General features: G+C 37.8%; 2 protein-coding genes across 2 annotated transcripts; one reads left to right on the top strand and one right to left on the bottom strand.

The window, feature by feature from the left end:
- Window positions 1-585: 585 nt before the first annotated feature.
- On the top strand, window positions 586-4,682 carry slc25a6 (solute carrier family 25 member 6). The gene is made up of 4 exons (XM_006638897.3): window positions 586-826; window positions 2,021-2,507; window positions 3,064-3,204; window positions 4,221-4,682. The coding sequence occupies exons 1-4, from the start codon at window positions 716-718 to the stop codon at window positions 4,376-4,378; spliced, it is 897 nt and encodes a 298-aa protein (XP_006638960.1). The 5' UTR covers window positions 586-715; the 3' UTR covers window positions 4,379-4,682.
- Window positions 4,683-5,824: 1,142 nt separating this feature from the next.
- On the bottom strand, window positions 5,825-12,803 carry LOC107079407 (interleukin-5 receptor subunit alpha-like). Its single transcript, XM_015363361.2, has 8 exons — window positions 12,610-12,803; window positions 9,488-9,593; window positions 9,205-9,386; window positions 8,400-8,548; window positions 8,171-8,315; window positions 7,892-7,982; window positions 7,660-7,741; window positions 5,825-6,524 (listed from the first exon to the last, which is right to left on the bottom strand). The coding sequence occupies exons 1-8, from the start codon at window positions 12,695-12,697 to the stop codon at window positions 6,474-6,476; spliced, it is 894 nt and encodes a 297-aa protein (XP_015218847.2). The 5' UTR covers window positions 12,698-12,803; the 3' UTR covers window positions 5,825-6,473.
- Window positions 12,804-13,760: the final 957 nt, after the last annotated feature.

Raw genomic sequence — 13,760 nt, 5'->3', positions numbered from 1 at the left:
GGTCGGACGTATTCAGGGTGGTGTGGCTGTAAGCGATGAAAGCAGTCATTTAATCTCTCTTTGTATTTTACATTCCACGTCTCATTAAATTATCTAACACCTGACTACTTTTTGTCTATATGTCAGTTAAGCAAGTGAAAATAGGAATTCGTGCAGTATCCCAGTTCGGCTGCATCCAGCATTTAAGCGTCTCTCTTCATCTAAAATTATTTCCCACTTTCCACCTATGGGAGCATTGTAGGTGGAGGTTGTTGCCAGTATCGTATTATCTATTTTGTATGGTCATTGTGATTTATCTCTTTCCTTTCACAAGTTTCGATTATTATTTCTCTGACAATTTAAATCTCAGCTCGCGTAGCTTGACAAAATTAATCGCAATTTAAATTATTATACATATTAGTTTCCACTCATATCAATAGTCACGATTTGTATTTGATGCATCAGTCGTTTATTTGTATATACTTTTAGAAATTAAATATAAGCAATTTTATAGATTTTTTTCTACTCTTAGCACCTATCAGAACTAAATTCCGGGGAAATCTCGCGATGTTCTGTCCAGTACCAAAGCATCACGGTAATACGTAGCTCCTCCATTTTGTCCGGGTCTAGCGGAGGAAGTGTAGCAGTACCGGGGTCAAAGCTATCGCTGTGTCTTACGGCCTCTGTCTTTTTCAAGCGCGCCTACCTGACGGTTTAAACAAATTTGCTGCTTGCCATGGCGGACCAAGCCATTTCTTTTGCTAAGGATTTCCTCGCTGGTGGAGTTGCTGCTGCCATATCTAAAACCGCAGTGGCCCCTATAGAGAGAGTGAAATTGCTGCTGCAGGTAAGGTTGATTGTAATTGAGGAGTAGGGATTACTGGGCAAAGACACTGGAATAGCACATTTGTACATTGCTGTAGGTCAGGGATCTAATGCATTGTATAAAACTTAATTTTGCTTTGAGAAGTTGTCGCATAATGCAGTTGGCTCTAGCAACCTTCAGCGTTCTCCTTGAACAGCCATATTGAAGTCCTCTTCCAATTACCGCTGGCTAAAGCATCGTTTTCAAATCTTTTTCAGTCCGTTAACATAATTCTAGGATCATTGCATAGCTCGCGGTAGACTTTGTACGCCTTTATCATTTATGTTAATAACTGGAAATGAGAGTAACCTTGACTCCCTCGTGTTCAAATCTGCACCTATTAACTGTGATCTATGTCTAATTCAGTTACCTAAATAGTTTCTAGATGAAAATCCTCATCGTTAACTGCATCATTAACGATGCATTCACTAACGCGTAGACTTTAAGAGCAGTATCAAAAGCGATGTACAACACTATTTTATAGCCAAGCTGTTACGACAAGGCCCCAGTGGCTCCTGACCTTTAACTGAAGATTGTCGTTTCAAATCCCAATTTAAGAACAACTTCTTTTAATATGAACATCTTTTTCTTATTCAACTTTTGTATTGTATGCTTGAGTGCTGTACTTTTCCCAGATTGCTTCTATTCAGGCAAGAACAGAAAGTGTAAGACTATATATACTCCATACATACAAACGTAGTTATCTCAAGTATGTCTTGTAAATACTATAACAACCCTGCTCACTTTACATTAAGTCACCAATTGTGTCTCGTTACTGTGATTTTTTGGGTGTTAAATGTATTATCCAGTATTTATTGCATTTACCCAGGTAGGGTGGTAATAGACATTTTTCTTCAGGGTTACTGATATTTTATAAAAGTTCTTCATTTTAAGCAGGATGCTTTCAGCAAAAAAAAAAACTGTTCTCTGCTGGTTTTATTTTTGAAGGGGTATTTCAACAATTGTTTCATTTATTCATGCAAGGAGATGCAGATGGAATATTTAGAGCGCGGTGACTAGCAACATTCCTATCACTTTTCCACAGGGGAATTTACGTATGTACTTCATGAGGTTTACTTAAGATACGATCTTTGCGCTCTTTAATGACCCTTTTTGCTGAACACACTAGTCAGGGTCAAAGTGTAAATGACATAATTTTCCTGACTTTCCTTCCAGGTGCAACATGCCAGTAAACAGATTGCTGTTGACAAACAGTACAAGGGCATCATCGACTGTGTGGTGCGTATCCCCAAGGAGCAGGGCTTCGTCTCGTTCTGGCGTGGCAACCTGGCGAACGTCATCAGGTACTTCCCCACGCAGGCCCTGAACTTCGCCTTCAAGGACAAGTACAAGCAGGTGTTTTTGGGGGGAGTCGACAAGCACAAGCAATTCTGGCGCTACTTTGCCGGGAACCTGGCATCGGGGGGCGCCGCTGGGGCCACCTCTCTCTGCTTCGTGTACCCTCTTGACTTCGCCCGAACCCGTCTGGCTGCGGATGTGGGCAAAGCCGGGGCCAGCAGGGAGTTCAACGGGCTGGGCGACTGCCTCGTGAAAATCTTCAGGTCGGACGGCCTTCGGGGCTTGTACCAGGGCTTCAACGTGTCGGTGCAGGGCATCATCATCTACAGGGCCGCCTACTTTGGCATCTACGATACAGCTAAAGGTAAATGATAATGAAAATCCTTGTCTTTTGTGACCTATTCAGGAAATATAGTGATCAAATCTGATTTATCCTATTAAGTGGTGGGCCCTTTTTATTCACTAAGAACATATTTTATAGTACATGGAGGGGTGGGGTGGGGTTTTGACATTCATTTGACTTTGCAATGCAGTGTCCTTGTTGTTCAAGAGTTGTTCTGTGTTGCAGCAATCTGATACAGGTGCTGATTGTGGGACTCCTGGTAGTTTACTTCCTATCACCTTTCATTGGAGCACAGTACTTCCTACATACAATTAATTCACTCTATGACTTCTATAGAGTAGATATCACATACATACATAAAGCCTTCGCTGATTACTTTTTGCTGTGAACAGGCCCTGAGAGGAGCTCACATCATTTCAGTGTAATTGAATAGGCTTCCAAGGAATTTAGTTCTTTACAGAATGAGGCATTTTCCCTCAGCATAAATCTTAGGTTAGTGTGCAACACAGAAGTAAAATGCACTGAAAATGTAAATCCAACTGGATGTTTTCTATGAAGAAGATCATCTTTCTTTCAGGTATGCTCCCTGACCCCAAGAACACTCACATTGTGGTGAGCTGGATGATCGCCCAGACTGTGACTGCAGTGGCTGGCGTGATGTCTTACCCCTTCGATACTGTGCGCCGTCGTATGATGATGCAGTCTGGACGTAAAGGAGGTAAAAATTCCAAGATTGTGTGGCTTTGTGAGAATCATCAGGTCTGGCTAAAGAGAATATGCTTCTCAAGTTAATTATGCCATAGATACCTAGTAATCGTTAAGAACAGTGTTTGTCCTTACTACATTCATTTTCTAAATCATATATTACTGGGGAGTGTTTGACATGTTTGCCATCAATCCTTCTGCAATTTCACTTTATATATTTTCATTCATCAAAGCCATATAGGTGAACACAAGGTAGGGCAATGATACTTGGCATGTTAGCGAAACTATGCCGTGCACATCCCTGTTCAATAGCTGTATGCTGTGAAAGAGTCACCGGTGACAAATTACCTATATGGGAAAAAAGCTGATTGCATAGTGAATCCTGGAGAGCAGTGGTCCTGCAGGTTTTATTGGCAGCCACAAAAGGTCAGTGAGTGAAATCTTGAAAGCGTGTTAGCTCTTCGTAGTTAAGCAATTGATTGATCCTATTAAGTTATTTAGAGCTCAACTGGAATTAAACTAGAAGACACTGTAGCTTTCCAAGATCGGAGATGCATACCTTTGGACTGCTGAGAGAGTGGTGCTGTTTTGCTTCTCTCTTTCTTGATTTGTGGGGCCAATGTGATATCTTCGTCTTTTTCTTCTTCGACAAAGAACAAAACTGTACCTTGGACGCGATCAGTTTCCCTCAAAAACGGTAATGGTTTTCAACCCAAAAATCAAACACGTTTTACTTTTTTGCACAAGTGAAGTTCATCCTCTTCATGTAGAATCATTACACCCATGTATAGGAAGCTCATTTGAATTCCACAGGTTTTATTTTTCTCTTGGCGGAAAAAGTGAGTATACAGAGTGGTGTGATACACTTCAGATTTGAGTACTGGACGAATTCTTCTCGATATTCAGCCTTTGTACTTCAAAAGCTGCACTATTCCTAAGTTATATCAAAACTATTTTCTGATAAGTCAGATCAGTATTATGCTTCTGAATGCATATGTATTTTCATTCCTGTTCCTTTTTTGTTCACAGCGGATATCATGTACACTGGAACCATTGACTGCTGGAAGAAAATTGCAAAAGATGAAGGTGGAAGAGCTTTCTTCAAAGGTGCATGGTCCAATGTTCTTCGAGGCATGGGGGGTGCCTTTGTACTTGTCCTGTATGATGAATTCAAAAAGATTGTCTAAGCTTGTTCCATCATTGTCTTAGAAACATCATTGTCTTGGGAACAAAGATATTGACCATTGTAGAATAACAGTACTACTAAGGACCATTAAGCCTATTCAGATTCTTAAAAATTCCAGTATTTATGGAGTCAAGGTAAAACCTAGCTCTTGAAACGTAGTGGCCAACTATGTTCTCAGTGCATTGAGCTGTGTACTTTCCACTTTTAAGCACTATGTACCTTTTATTTTTTTGCACATCTTTAATTTTCTTATGTTTTAGACTGGGTCATTCTCCTCCAGTACAATAAAAAAACCCAAAACTAAACATTGTATCATCTCCATTATTCTTTAAGTGTGTGTCCTCGGCTATCTTCCTAATTTGGCTTTGCTCGGCAATTTGAATTTTTTTCAGTCGAGCACAAAAAAAATTTCTGTGTTGGAATGATGAGTATTTTGTTTGCAATTAATGTATAATTGTCCAAGGATTCACAGTTTATTTACTTTACCATTCACAAATTTAAAGTTTATATTGTTTTTTGAACTCCCAGGGCAGTTTAGACCTTCAGTAGAAGTGTAAATCATTTACAAAGTCCTGAATAAGATGAATAGGTGAATAAATAATTTTCCAAATCTATTCTAATCGTCTCAATTGTTCACAAAATTAGCATTGTTTTTTCTGTGGTGGCAGCACTGAGGGGAGTTGCAATGTGTCAATATTTCCTCAAGGTGGTGCTAAGAATGCATTTTCTCTGGCTCAACTCAAAAAGTCTATTCTGCAAGTTTTTTTTATAATAATTGCTTACACTTATATAGTGCTTTTCTGGACACTCCACTTCAAAGCACTTTACAGGTAATGGGGACTCCCCTCCACCACCACCACCACCAATGTGCAGCATCCACCTATATGATGCGACGGCAGCCATAGTGTGCCAGAGCGTTCTCACACAGGTGAGGAGAGCAGAGTAATGTAGCCAATTCATAGAGGGGGATTATTAGGAGGCCAGTACAATAAAAAAAACCAAAACTAAACATTGTATCATCTCCATTATTCTCCATTATTCTTTAAGTGTGTTTTAAAGAAACGCCCTGGGATATTTAATGACCACAAAGAATCAGGACCTCGGTTTTACATCTCATCTAAAGGACAGCACCTGCTTACAGTATAGTGTCCCCGTCACTATACTGGGGCATTAGGACCCACATGGTCTGCAGGGTGAGTGCCCCCTGCTGGCCCCACTAACACCTCTTCCAGCAGCAACCTTAGTTTTTCTCAGGAGGTCTCCCACCCAGCTACTGACCAGGCTCACACCTGCTTTACTTCAGTGGGTTGCTAGTTGTGAGTTGCAGGGTGATATGGCTGCTTTTTGTTCTGAGCTCAACAAAAATGACAAACATTTGCAAAGGCATTCATCTTTATATATATTATATCCCTGTTATTGTAGTGGAAAAAACACCAATCGAGGCAAGTTTCATTTAGCCAAGGCTTTTCACTTTATTTCTATGTACAATAGTTATAGTACATTTGACATAGCAAAATACATTTTATTTTTTGAAGTGAGATGAATATTGTTTAAAATGCCTTGATCCTGATTGTCCTGAATATCTATTGTTACTGGAATGCAAGGACTAGTTCTGGCATTCTAGTGTATGTTGAAGTAGTTGAATACCAACTAAGTTAATTTTGTTCCCCAGAAAAGAAAAGTTAGATGAGCATAGTGATTTTAAAACCGAATGCATTGGAAATCATGCATTAGTGTTTAGCAGGACTGTCCTGTAATACTTGTTTAAATACCTTGAAGTTCTTGAACATGCGGACATGGTAAAAAGAAAAAGCAGTACAGTTATTGCAAAAAAGATCTGTATAATTAAGCTCTAAATTATCTGCTTGAATCTGCCCTTTCTGTTTTTACCTGTCACATCACCAGGTATAGATTGGTGCTCTTCCCAGTGGTTTTCACCGCTTAACTCTTGTGCATATTTAGTAAGCAATGCAGCTTCATCAAAGAATCACACTGGTTCATAGTTGCCTGAAACCATCATGCCATCTGATGTTCTTCAGGACAGCTTATCCTGGAGCATCCCAACATTTATACAGACTGTTATTCTCTGTTGGAATTTAAATAACTTCTACTGGCACTTGTAATCTCTGGCAGTAGTCCCTTTCCCCCTGAAAACAAAATATATATTGTATAGTCAGAGCTGTCAAAAGCCAGAATTCGAGGTTACCAGGATCATCTGTAATTGTTCTTAACAACTCGAAGAACAATTGCAAATGAGGTTGTGCCTATCTAGTATTATTTTCAGTAGCTAATTTATCTGGGGATCACACCTCCTTAGTATTACAACTGCTGTTTGTCTAATAAGCACAAGAAATTGTTACATATTGATAGCTGGGTGGTGTGGCGGTACAGTGGTTTGCTTTGATTCCTCACAGTACAAGAGCTCTGGGTTCAGTCCATGGGGTGCAAACTACTGGAGTTTATATGTTCTCTCCATGTTCATGTGAGTTTCCTCCCATAGTCCAAAGACCTACATGTAGGTTAATTGGCTTGTGTAAAATCATCCCTGGTTTGTGCGTTTGTTTGTCCGTGGGCCCTATAATGGACTGCTGTCCCGTTCAGGGTCTTTGCTGCCTTGTGCAATTTGCTTGCTCTGATAGGCTGCAACATCCCCTGAGACCTTGTACTGGGTAAAGTGGTTTAAAAAGGATGGATGGATTCATAGCCTGTTCAAATTCAGTCTTAGTTGCAAGAATTAGTGATACATGATATCAATAATGCTACAGTATAACCTGTAGAAATTGAGTGCATTTTGGAACAAACTACCCATTAATGTTTTTGATGTAGATATTCTTGATCTTCCTTCAAGAAAATGGAAGAGTGAGATCCTTGGATCAGTAAACTACTAAGAACCAGGCGTAATAAGGGCTAAAAAGCCTCTTCTCTTTTGTAACCTTTCTTAAACCGATATGCTGTTAAAGAATGTGCAGAATGAGGAATTTAAAAAATAAAATAATTTGATTAAACATTTAAATTGCATAAAAAGAAAAACTTGTTAGAATCAAGGCCTACAAACCCCGTAGATGATATCGGGCAGCAGAGTTTAATGATGGACAGTAAGGGAAAGAGGGTGGTGTAATTACAGGAATGTTATAACAGGAGTGTGTGCGTCAGAGGTATTCATTTACCCACATAATTTGTGCAATATTCTCTTATTGTACAACATCCAGTTCAAGTAGTATGCACAAAGGGAACCTTAGGATGATCATTGTAAATTGTAAGGTGATTTATCTGAGTGCTTACCTTGCCAAAATTTAAAAACCATTCAGCCATCTTTTCTTTGGGATGTGGGATTGCAGGGAATATTTTATCAATAAGCTTGTACCTGAAAAGTTAAAGCCCTCTGGTGAATATTTTCACAAATTATCGTGAACTCCGCTCCTAATAAATATGTAAGTCATATGTAATATGTTACTCAATACAGTAATATGGTTTACAATGCGAGACAATTTAAACATGGACCCTATACACTTACCTTTTGAAAACATATAATAGGATCAGCGTCAATATTAGAGTTAATGTCGCCAGAGAAGTAAAAATGAGAACATCTGAATATTTTCCTGTACCTGTGGAAGAAAATAATAAAAATCTATGAATAACCACACATGTACAGTATAGTACTACTGGAATGCAAGTGGAAACATTGAAGGACGCATTAATGTTTAAACAATATTCATTCCAGCGCAAAAAGGATCATACTAGAATTGCAACATGACTTAGGCTTTTATAGAGAAAATAAGGAAGTGCTTCTTACCTTCATATGTTTCCTCAGTCCATTCGCTCCATATATTACCAAAGCCACAGTCTTTTGTACCTCTCACTCGGAGTTTAAATGCATATCTTTTAGTGATGTCTGTCTCTGTGGTGTAGGATGTCTTTTCATTTAGAGTGATATTTTCCTGATTTGGAAAATAAAATTGGATTATTGGACAGTTGCTGAATGGAGGTACCTTAATTGTACCCTTATTAAACCTTTTTTTTACCTTATGTTTTGAATCCATGCCTTTAATGATTAACTGGTATACAAAGCAGTTTTTCATTATTGGATCTTTTGTAGGTGGCGGTTTCCAAAACAGTGAAAAAGATTCCTTTTTCAACGAATATCTGAAATCTAAAGGTGGATTTAGTTTTTCTGAAAGGAAAAGGTATAAATCAATTTAGATTACATGCTTTTGGTAAGTAAATCGATTTTGAATAAAGCAAACTGCATAATACTCATTCATTTTATTTCATTGGTTTGGGTTGCTGTCATTATTGTGTGCTTTCTCTTTGGATGAATGTTTTCAGCTGGCTCATTTTCTACAGATAGAGGTTGATAATGTTAATGCACAACTTTAAACAAATAACAATTTAAGATGATGTTTTGTGATACTTTTATTTCAATTCTTGAAGCACAAAAAGAGATTTTATATCTTTCAAGTACTTGCTGTTTACTTCATCTACATTCTCTCATTCTGGTATCACCCATGATGCCTAGTAAGGTATGGTGTAGTGACTTGGTGATGTTTAGGGGTTGGATGAAATTATGAGGGACATGAAAACTAATTGAAATACAATTGTTGAGATCCATTTTGCGGCATCTGTAAATTTCCTGTTTAATTCCCAGTGAATAATCGGTTGAATTGAAAACAACACAAATACCCAATTGTTGTAAAGGTTATGAATAATAGATGTCACTTTTTGTTGACCATGGTAACGACAGACTGCAAATGATAACAGTGTAGTGTTGACAAAGGTTTAGATATTGTGCTGAATCATCACACGCAAAAAGAAAATACGCTTCCTTACCAATTTCATATGGTTCAAACATCTGTGAGAATGACAGGTTTGGAAGCAAGCTGACTGACACATTGATTTGAACAGTGAACTGCACATCTCTGATTATTGAGATGCTCTGAAAATGGCATTTGTTCCTTCCTCTTCGATTGTCTTTCAGATACACTGGACATTCTTTCACCTGTCCCATTTGCCTGATTAAAAACATATTTACAGTAAGAATAAAGAAAAGTCAGTTCACTGTAGTCATCATAAAGTGTACTCTAAGTGTACAAAATGTGTAAATTGCACTCACCAGAAACCTAAAGTTGACTGGCATTCTGTCATTGCTGGGTACCAGCTGCAGTTCAGAGATGTGACATTGTAAATGATGCATTCAATGGAGGACCCACTGGGCAAATCTGAAAATAAGCAGCATGTTACACCAGTCACATTCCATCTGAAAGTGAATTGATTGACTGTGTGTAGTGGCATTTTGTGAAAGACTTTTAGATTCACCAAAGTAAAATTTACGCTCCGGTATAGGTTTTCGTTATAAACTCTTTTCTATGACATTTCAATGAAGTCTACTGTGTATGGGTTTTTTGTCATCTTGAAATATGAAATTATGTCCAATACCTTTCCAAGTTCCTAATTCTGGATTGCCAAAACTAAATACAGTTATTCCGGTAGGTTAATTGGCTTCTGGGAAAATGGTGCAGGTGCCTTGGTGTGTGTCTGTGTCTGTGTGCCCTGTGATGGACTGGTGTCCTGTCCTTGGTGTATCTTGGATTGTGACCATTGCTTGAAGGATATCTCCCCCACAACCCTGTATTGGATCAAGCAGTTAGAAAAAGGAGGAACGGATTGTAGCTCCCATGCCGATAGGAGAGCTTGTGAAAAGTCCTAACCATTAGAAAAGAGAAATAATACATACAGTATAATCAACAAGTATGGCACTATTTCGGGGGGTTTCTCTTGCACTGTATCTTATCATATGCACATACATAAGAGTTCTAACCTGTAGAAGCAATTAGATGTTCTGGTGAAATGTTAAGATTTCTCTATCAGCATAATAAATGGGTCTGGTGTAAAGGACCTTATTGCACCATCAAGTACAACATATAAATATTGTTCAAAGCGTTTTCATTCACCAGACACCGAGTGTATGTTTACTGTATATACGCGTATTATGTTTTGTTCTAGGGATGCAGTTATGGCTGTTGACAGGGTCAGAAGAAGTGCAACATAACAACATTGTTGAAATACATCTGGGTGGTACTGAGAAAACCTAGAAACAGTGACAAAGAATTGTCATTTTACCACACAGCTTCATTTCGCGCAGTCTAATTCTTGGAATTCTTGAAAGCGGTACAAGAGCAGAAAAGGAAAAAGAGATCAACTTTTTCATGTGACACTTTCAAGGTCGTTTGTGACTGAAATTAGATTTCAATGCTGAAGACGTATTTTGAGGCTTTTAAAAGGTCAGTTTTTTCCACACATTAGTATGAGTGACTTATTGTGCAGAAGAAGTCAGAGTATCATTTTCGCAAAAAGATCCGGGTAGCTTGTTCTACAGGCTTCTGGCTCTCCTGTTTTCAGCTTTAAACGTGTTTTCCACATTTAATATTACCACTAAAATAGCTCTTTAAATCCACCTGTCATCGTTGTAGTCTAAAATGCCTTTCTGACAAGTACATAATCATAGCATAACACATCTAGGTGTACACTGGTTTAGGATATGAGCCACTCTTGGTCCCCAGTTTAAATGCTCACTTTGTGTACATGTGCCTCACGCCTGCAGATTTCTTTAATGGATCATAACTACAGTACATACTGTGGTATCCCAGTTGTGTGGCACGGACCCCATTTATGAAATATTCATGTACTGTTACTTCTTTCTTTTAATTTTGCTGTTGTTGAATGTTTTTGAACATTATCTACTCTAATAAGCCAGCTATTATTATTATTGTGGTGTATAGTATATAGTATCCCAGTTGTGTGGCACGGACACCATTTATGAAATATTCATGTACTCTTATTTCTTTCTTTAAATTTTGCTGTTCTTGAATGTTTCCTGATTTCTGCCTAGCTGCAACAATGTCAGCCAAGAAGCGAATAGACAATCACTCATTAAATTATGATTAATATTATTACTTATTTGTATTACTAAAGTGGATGCTGCTCAAAATAGCAGAATTGTCCGATTTCCCCACAGTACTGTTCTCCGCATGATATAAAAATGAGGTTTGTATGGTGATGTCTGTACTGTGGAGCACCAGAGACATAATAATAAGGTCTGAGCCCTGTAAAATTGAATTAGTTTCTGTGAACAGATGCCAGTTTAAAGAAAAATTCAGTTTTTCCTCTCCAACCTTAGCAGGAACATAAGACACACTTATTTTAATTAACCTCTTTTCATTGCAATTTAAAATCCTCAACAGTAGATAAAAAAGCAAATCCAATATTTTATTAGTGGCACTCCAGTACTAGAATCGCATTGAACCATCATTTATTTTCTTTCATAACCAGTTCAGAATATAAAGAAAAAAATCAATTGAGTATAAAAAATCATATTATGAACAGGATTTATCCATTAAAAAGAAGCATTCCTCTCCATTTTTCTTTTTTGTTGGATTATTTGATGACCTAAAGGATTACATTTGCATAATCTGCACCATTTAGAGGAGAGCAAAATTATTTGTGCATTTATTTTCAAATAGTCTCCATTGCATTATATTAGAAAATGGGTTAGGAATAGCAATGCTTGATGTGGGCTAATTTAATATTATGATCCACAACTCACAAGTCAAACGCGGTAACTCGGACGCAGAACCCAAGTATGTATCTGAGCCCTTGTCTGCAAAACAGATTTTAATGTTTTCTGTATGATGGATGATGCGCAGTCAGTTAACCACACCATTTAAGCCCTTAATGATGAACTGCAGTAATTCTGAAATCCACATAAAGTCAGTGCAAGGAAGCTAAAATATGTGATAAAATACTCCCACATGTACATTTTAGTTATGTTCGGAGCAGCTGAGTTCTGAACATGCAGCAATTTGTTAAGATGTTTGGATACACCAGCAAGTGCTGTGCTACATTAATCAAGCCTGGAAAAGACAAAGGCATGATTAACTTTTCAACATCAAACAGAGAGATGGGAGAATTGTGCGTGGATACAAGTGCAAAAAAGATACCTTCACAATATGGAAAACATGAGCTTTAGATCAAGGTTTGAATCAAAGATGATATCAAGATTTTTGACACATGTTCCTGATCTGATTGCAAAATAATCAATAGTCAAAACTAATGAAAGTTAACCTGACACAGTTGCAGACACATGCGTCTGACTCCTCCAGAGACTAATATTCATGCTCACTGTACAAAAGAATAGTCTTACTCTATATTATGTTAACAAATCATCATCATACTTACTATCTTCTTGCTGATTTCTGATTTTCTCACAATCTGTCAACATCACGAAAATAAAACAACCCAAAATCACTTTCACGACTGTATCCATTTAGATAAAGTTGTGCTTAAAAATAGAAAAGAGTTGTGGAACAGGTCTGCGAAAAATTAAAAGCTGTAGTTGTCTTGGTGGTTGAGTAATCTAGAAAGAGATACAAACCTGACTCACAGTTACAGTTTTAAAAGTTTATGAACACACCCATAGTTTTGCAAAACACCCATAACCACAAAGAAAAAAAGGAATATGGTGTTTATATTATTTTTTGCATTAAAGAAGTTTAAAACTCTATTTATACACATTTGTTTTTTGGAAAAATAAAGTATACAGATTTGAGATTTTTGATTAAATGCTTTTGACTTCATTTTACTAACGATTATTCACAACTGATGACTGATCGTGATGTACTTGACTGACTGTTGCATAAGTAGAAGATCTCCTTAGTGAGATAGTTAAAAGGACACATGCAATGAGATTATATCACCTTTTGAATATCAAGCCCAGAAGAAAAAAACTCGTACAAGAACAAATATGACGTGATTATGAAGAGAGAGCACCTTTGTGCCGTCAGTGTGTTGTAGACCGGACACCTCAGAAGGACTCACCAGCAAAGGGACCCAAATGATCATGCCTGAGGCACAGACTTGTACAAAGATAGAATGTAAGAACCTAAGAAAGGTTAGAAAAGAGAGGAGGCCATTTTTCTTATATAGCTCCCTTGGTAGTAGTTAATTGATCTAAGGATCGCTACCCAGCTGTTTCTTGAAGAGCACCAGGATATCATCTTCAACAATGTGGCTGGGTAGCGTGTGCTGCCTTTGCTTATAGAAAATCTTTTTTATCATGAATAGTACAGTAATTCAACCATGCATAAAATATCCTGCTGAAAGAATCCATCAGACAGCTGATTTTGTCACTCGGCAGCACATGTATTGAGGCTGGAAAACAAAAATCAGCAAGGCTGTGAATGAAATAAATACTTTTTCATTTTGGTCAGAAGTCAAGCCGTAACTGTTTAAGAGTATCCCCATGGTAAAAGACAGACTGCCATTGCACTTCGCACAACAATATCTAGTGGAAATACGGTTATAGTTCACTAACTACGATGTCATTGCTG

This window comes from Lepisosteus oculatus, chromosome 15 (assembly GCF_040954835.1).
Source record: "Lepisosteus oculatus isolate fLepOcu1 chromosome 15, fLepOcu1.hap2, whole genome shotgun sequence".
Classification (NCBI taxonomy): Eukaryota; Metazoa; Chordata; class Actinopteri; order Semionotiformes; family Lepisosteidae; genus Lepisosteus; species Lepisosteus oculatus.
This window is presented reverse-complemented; position numbering and strand designations above follow the sequence as displayed.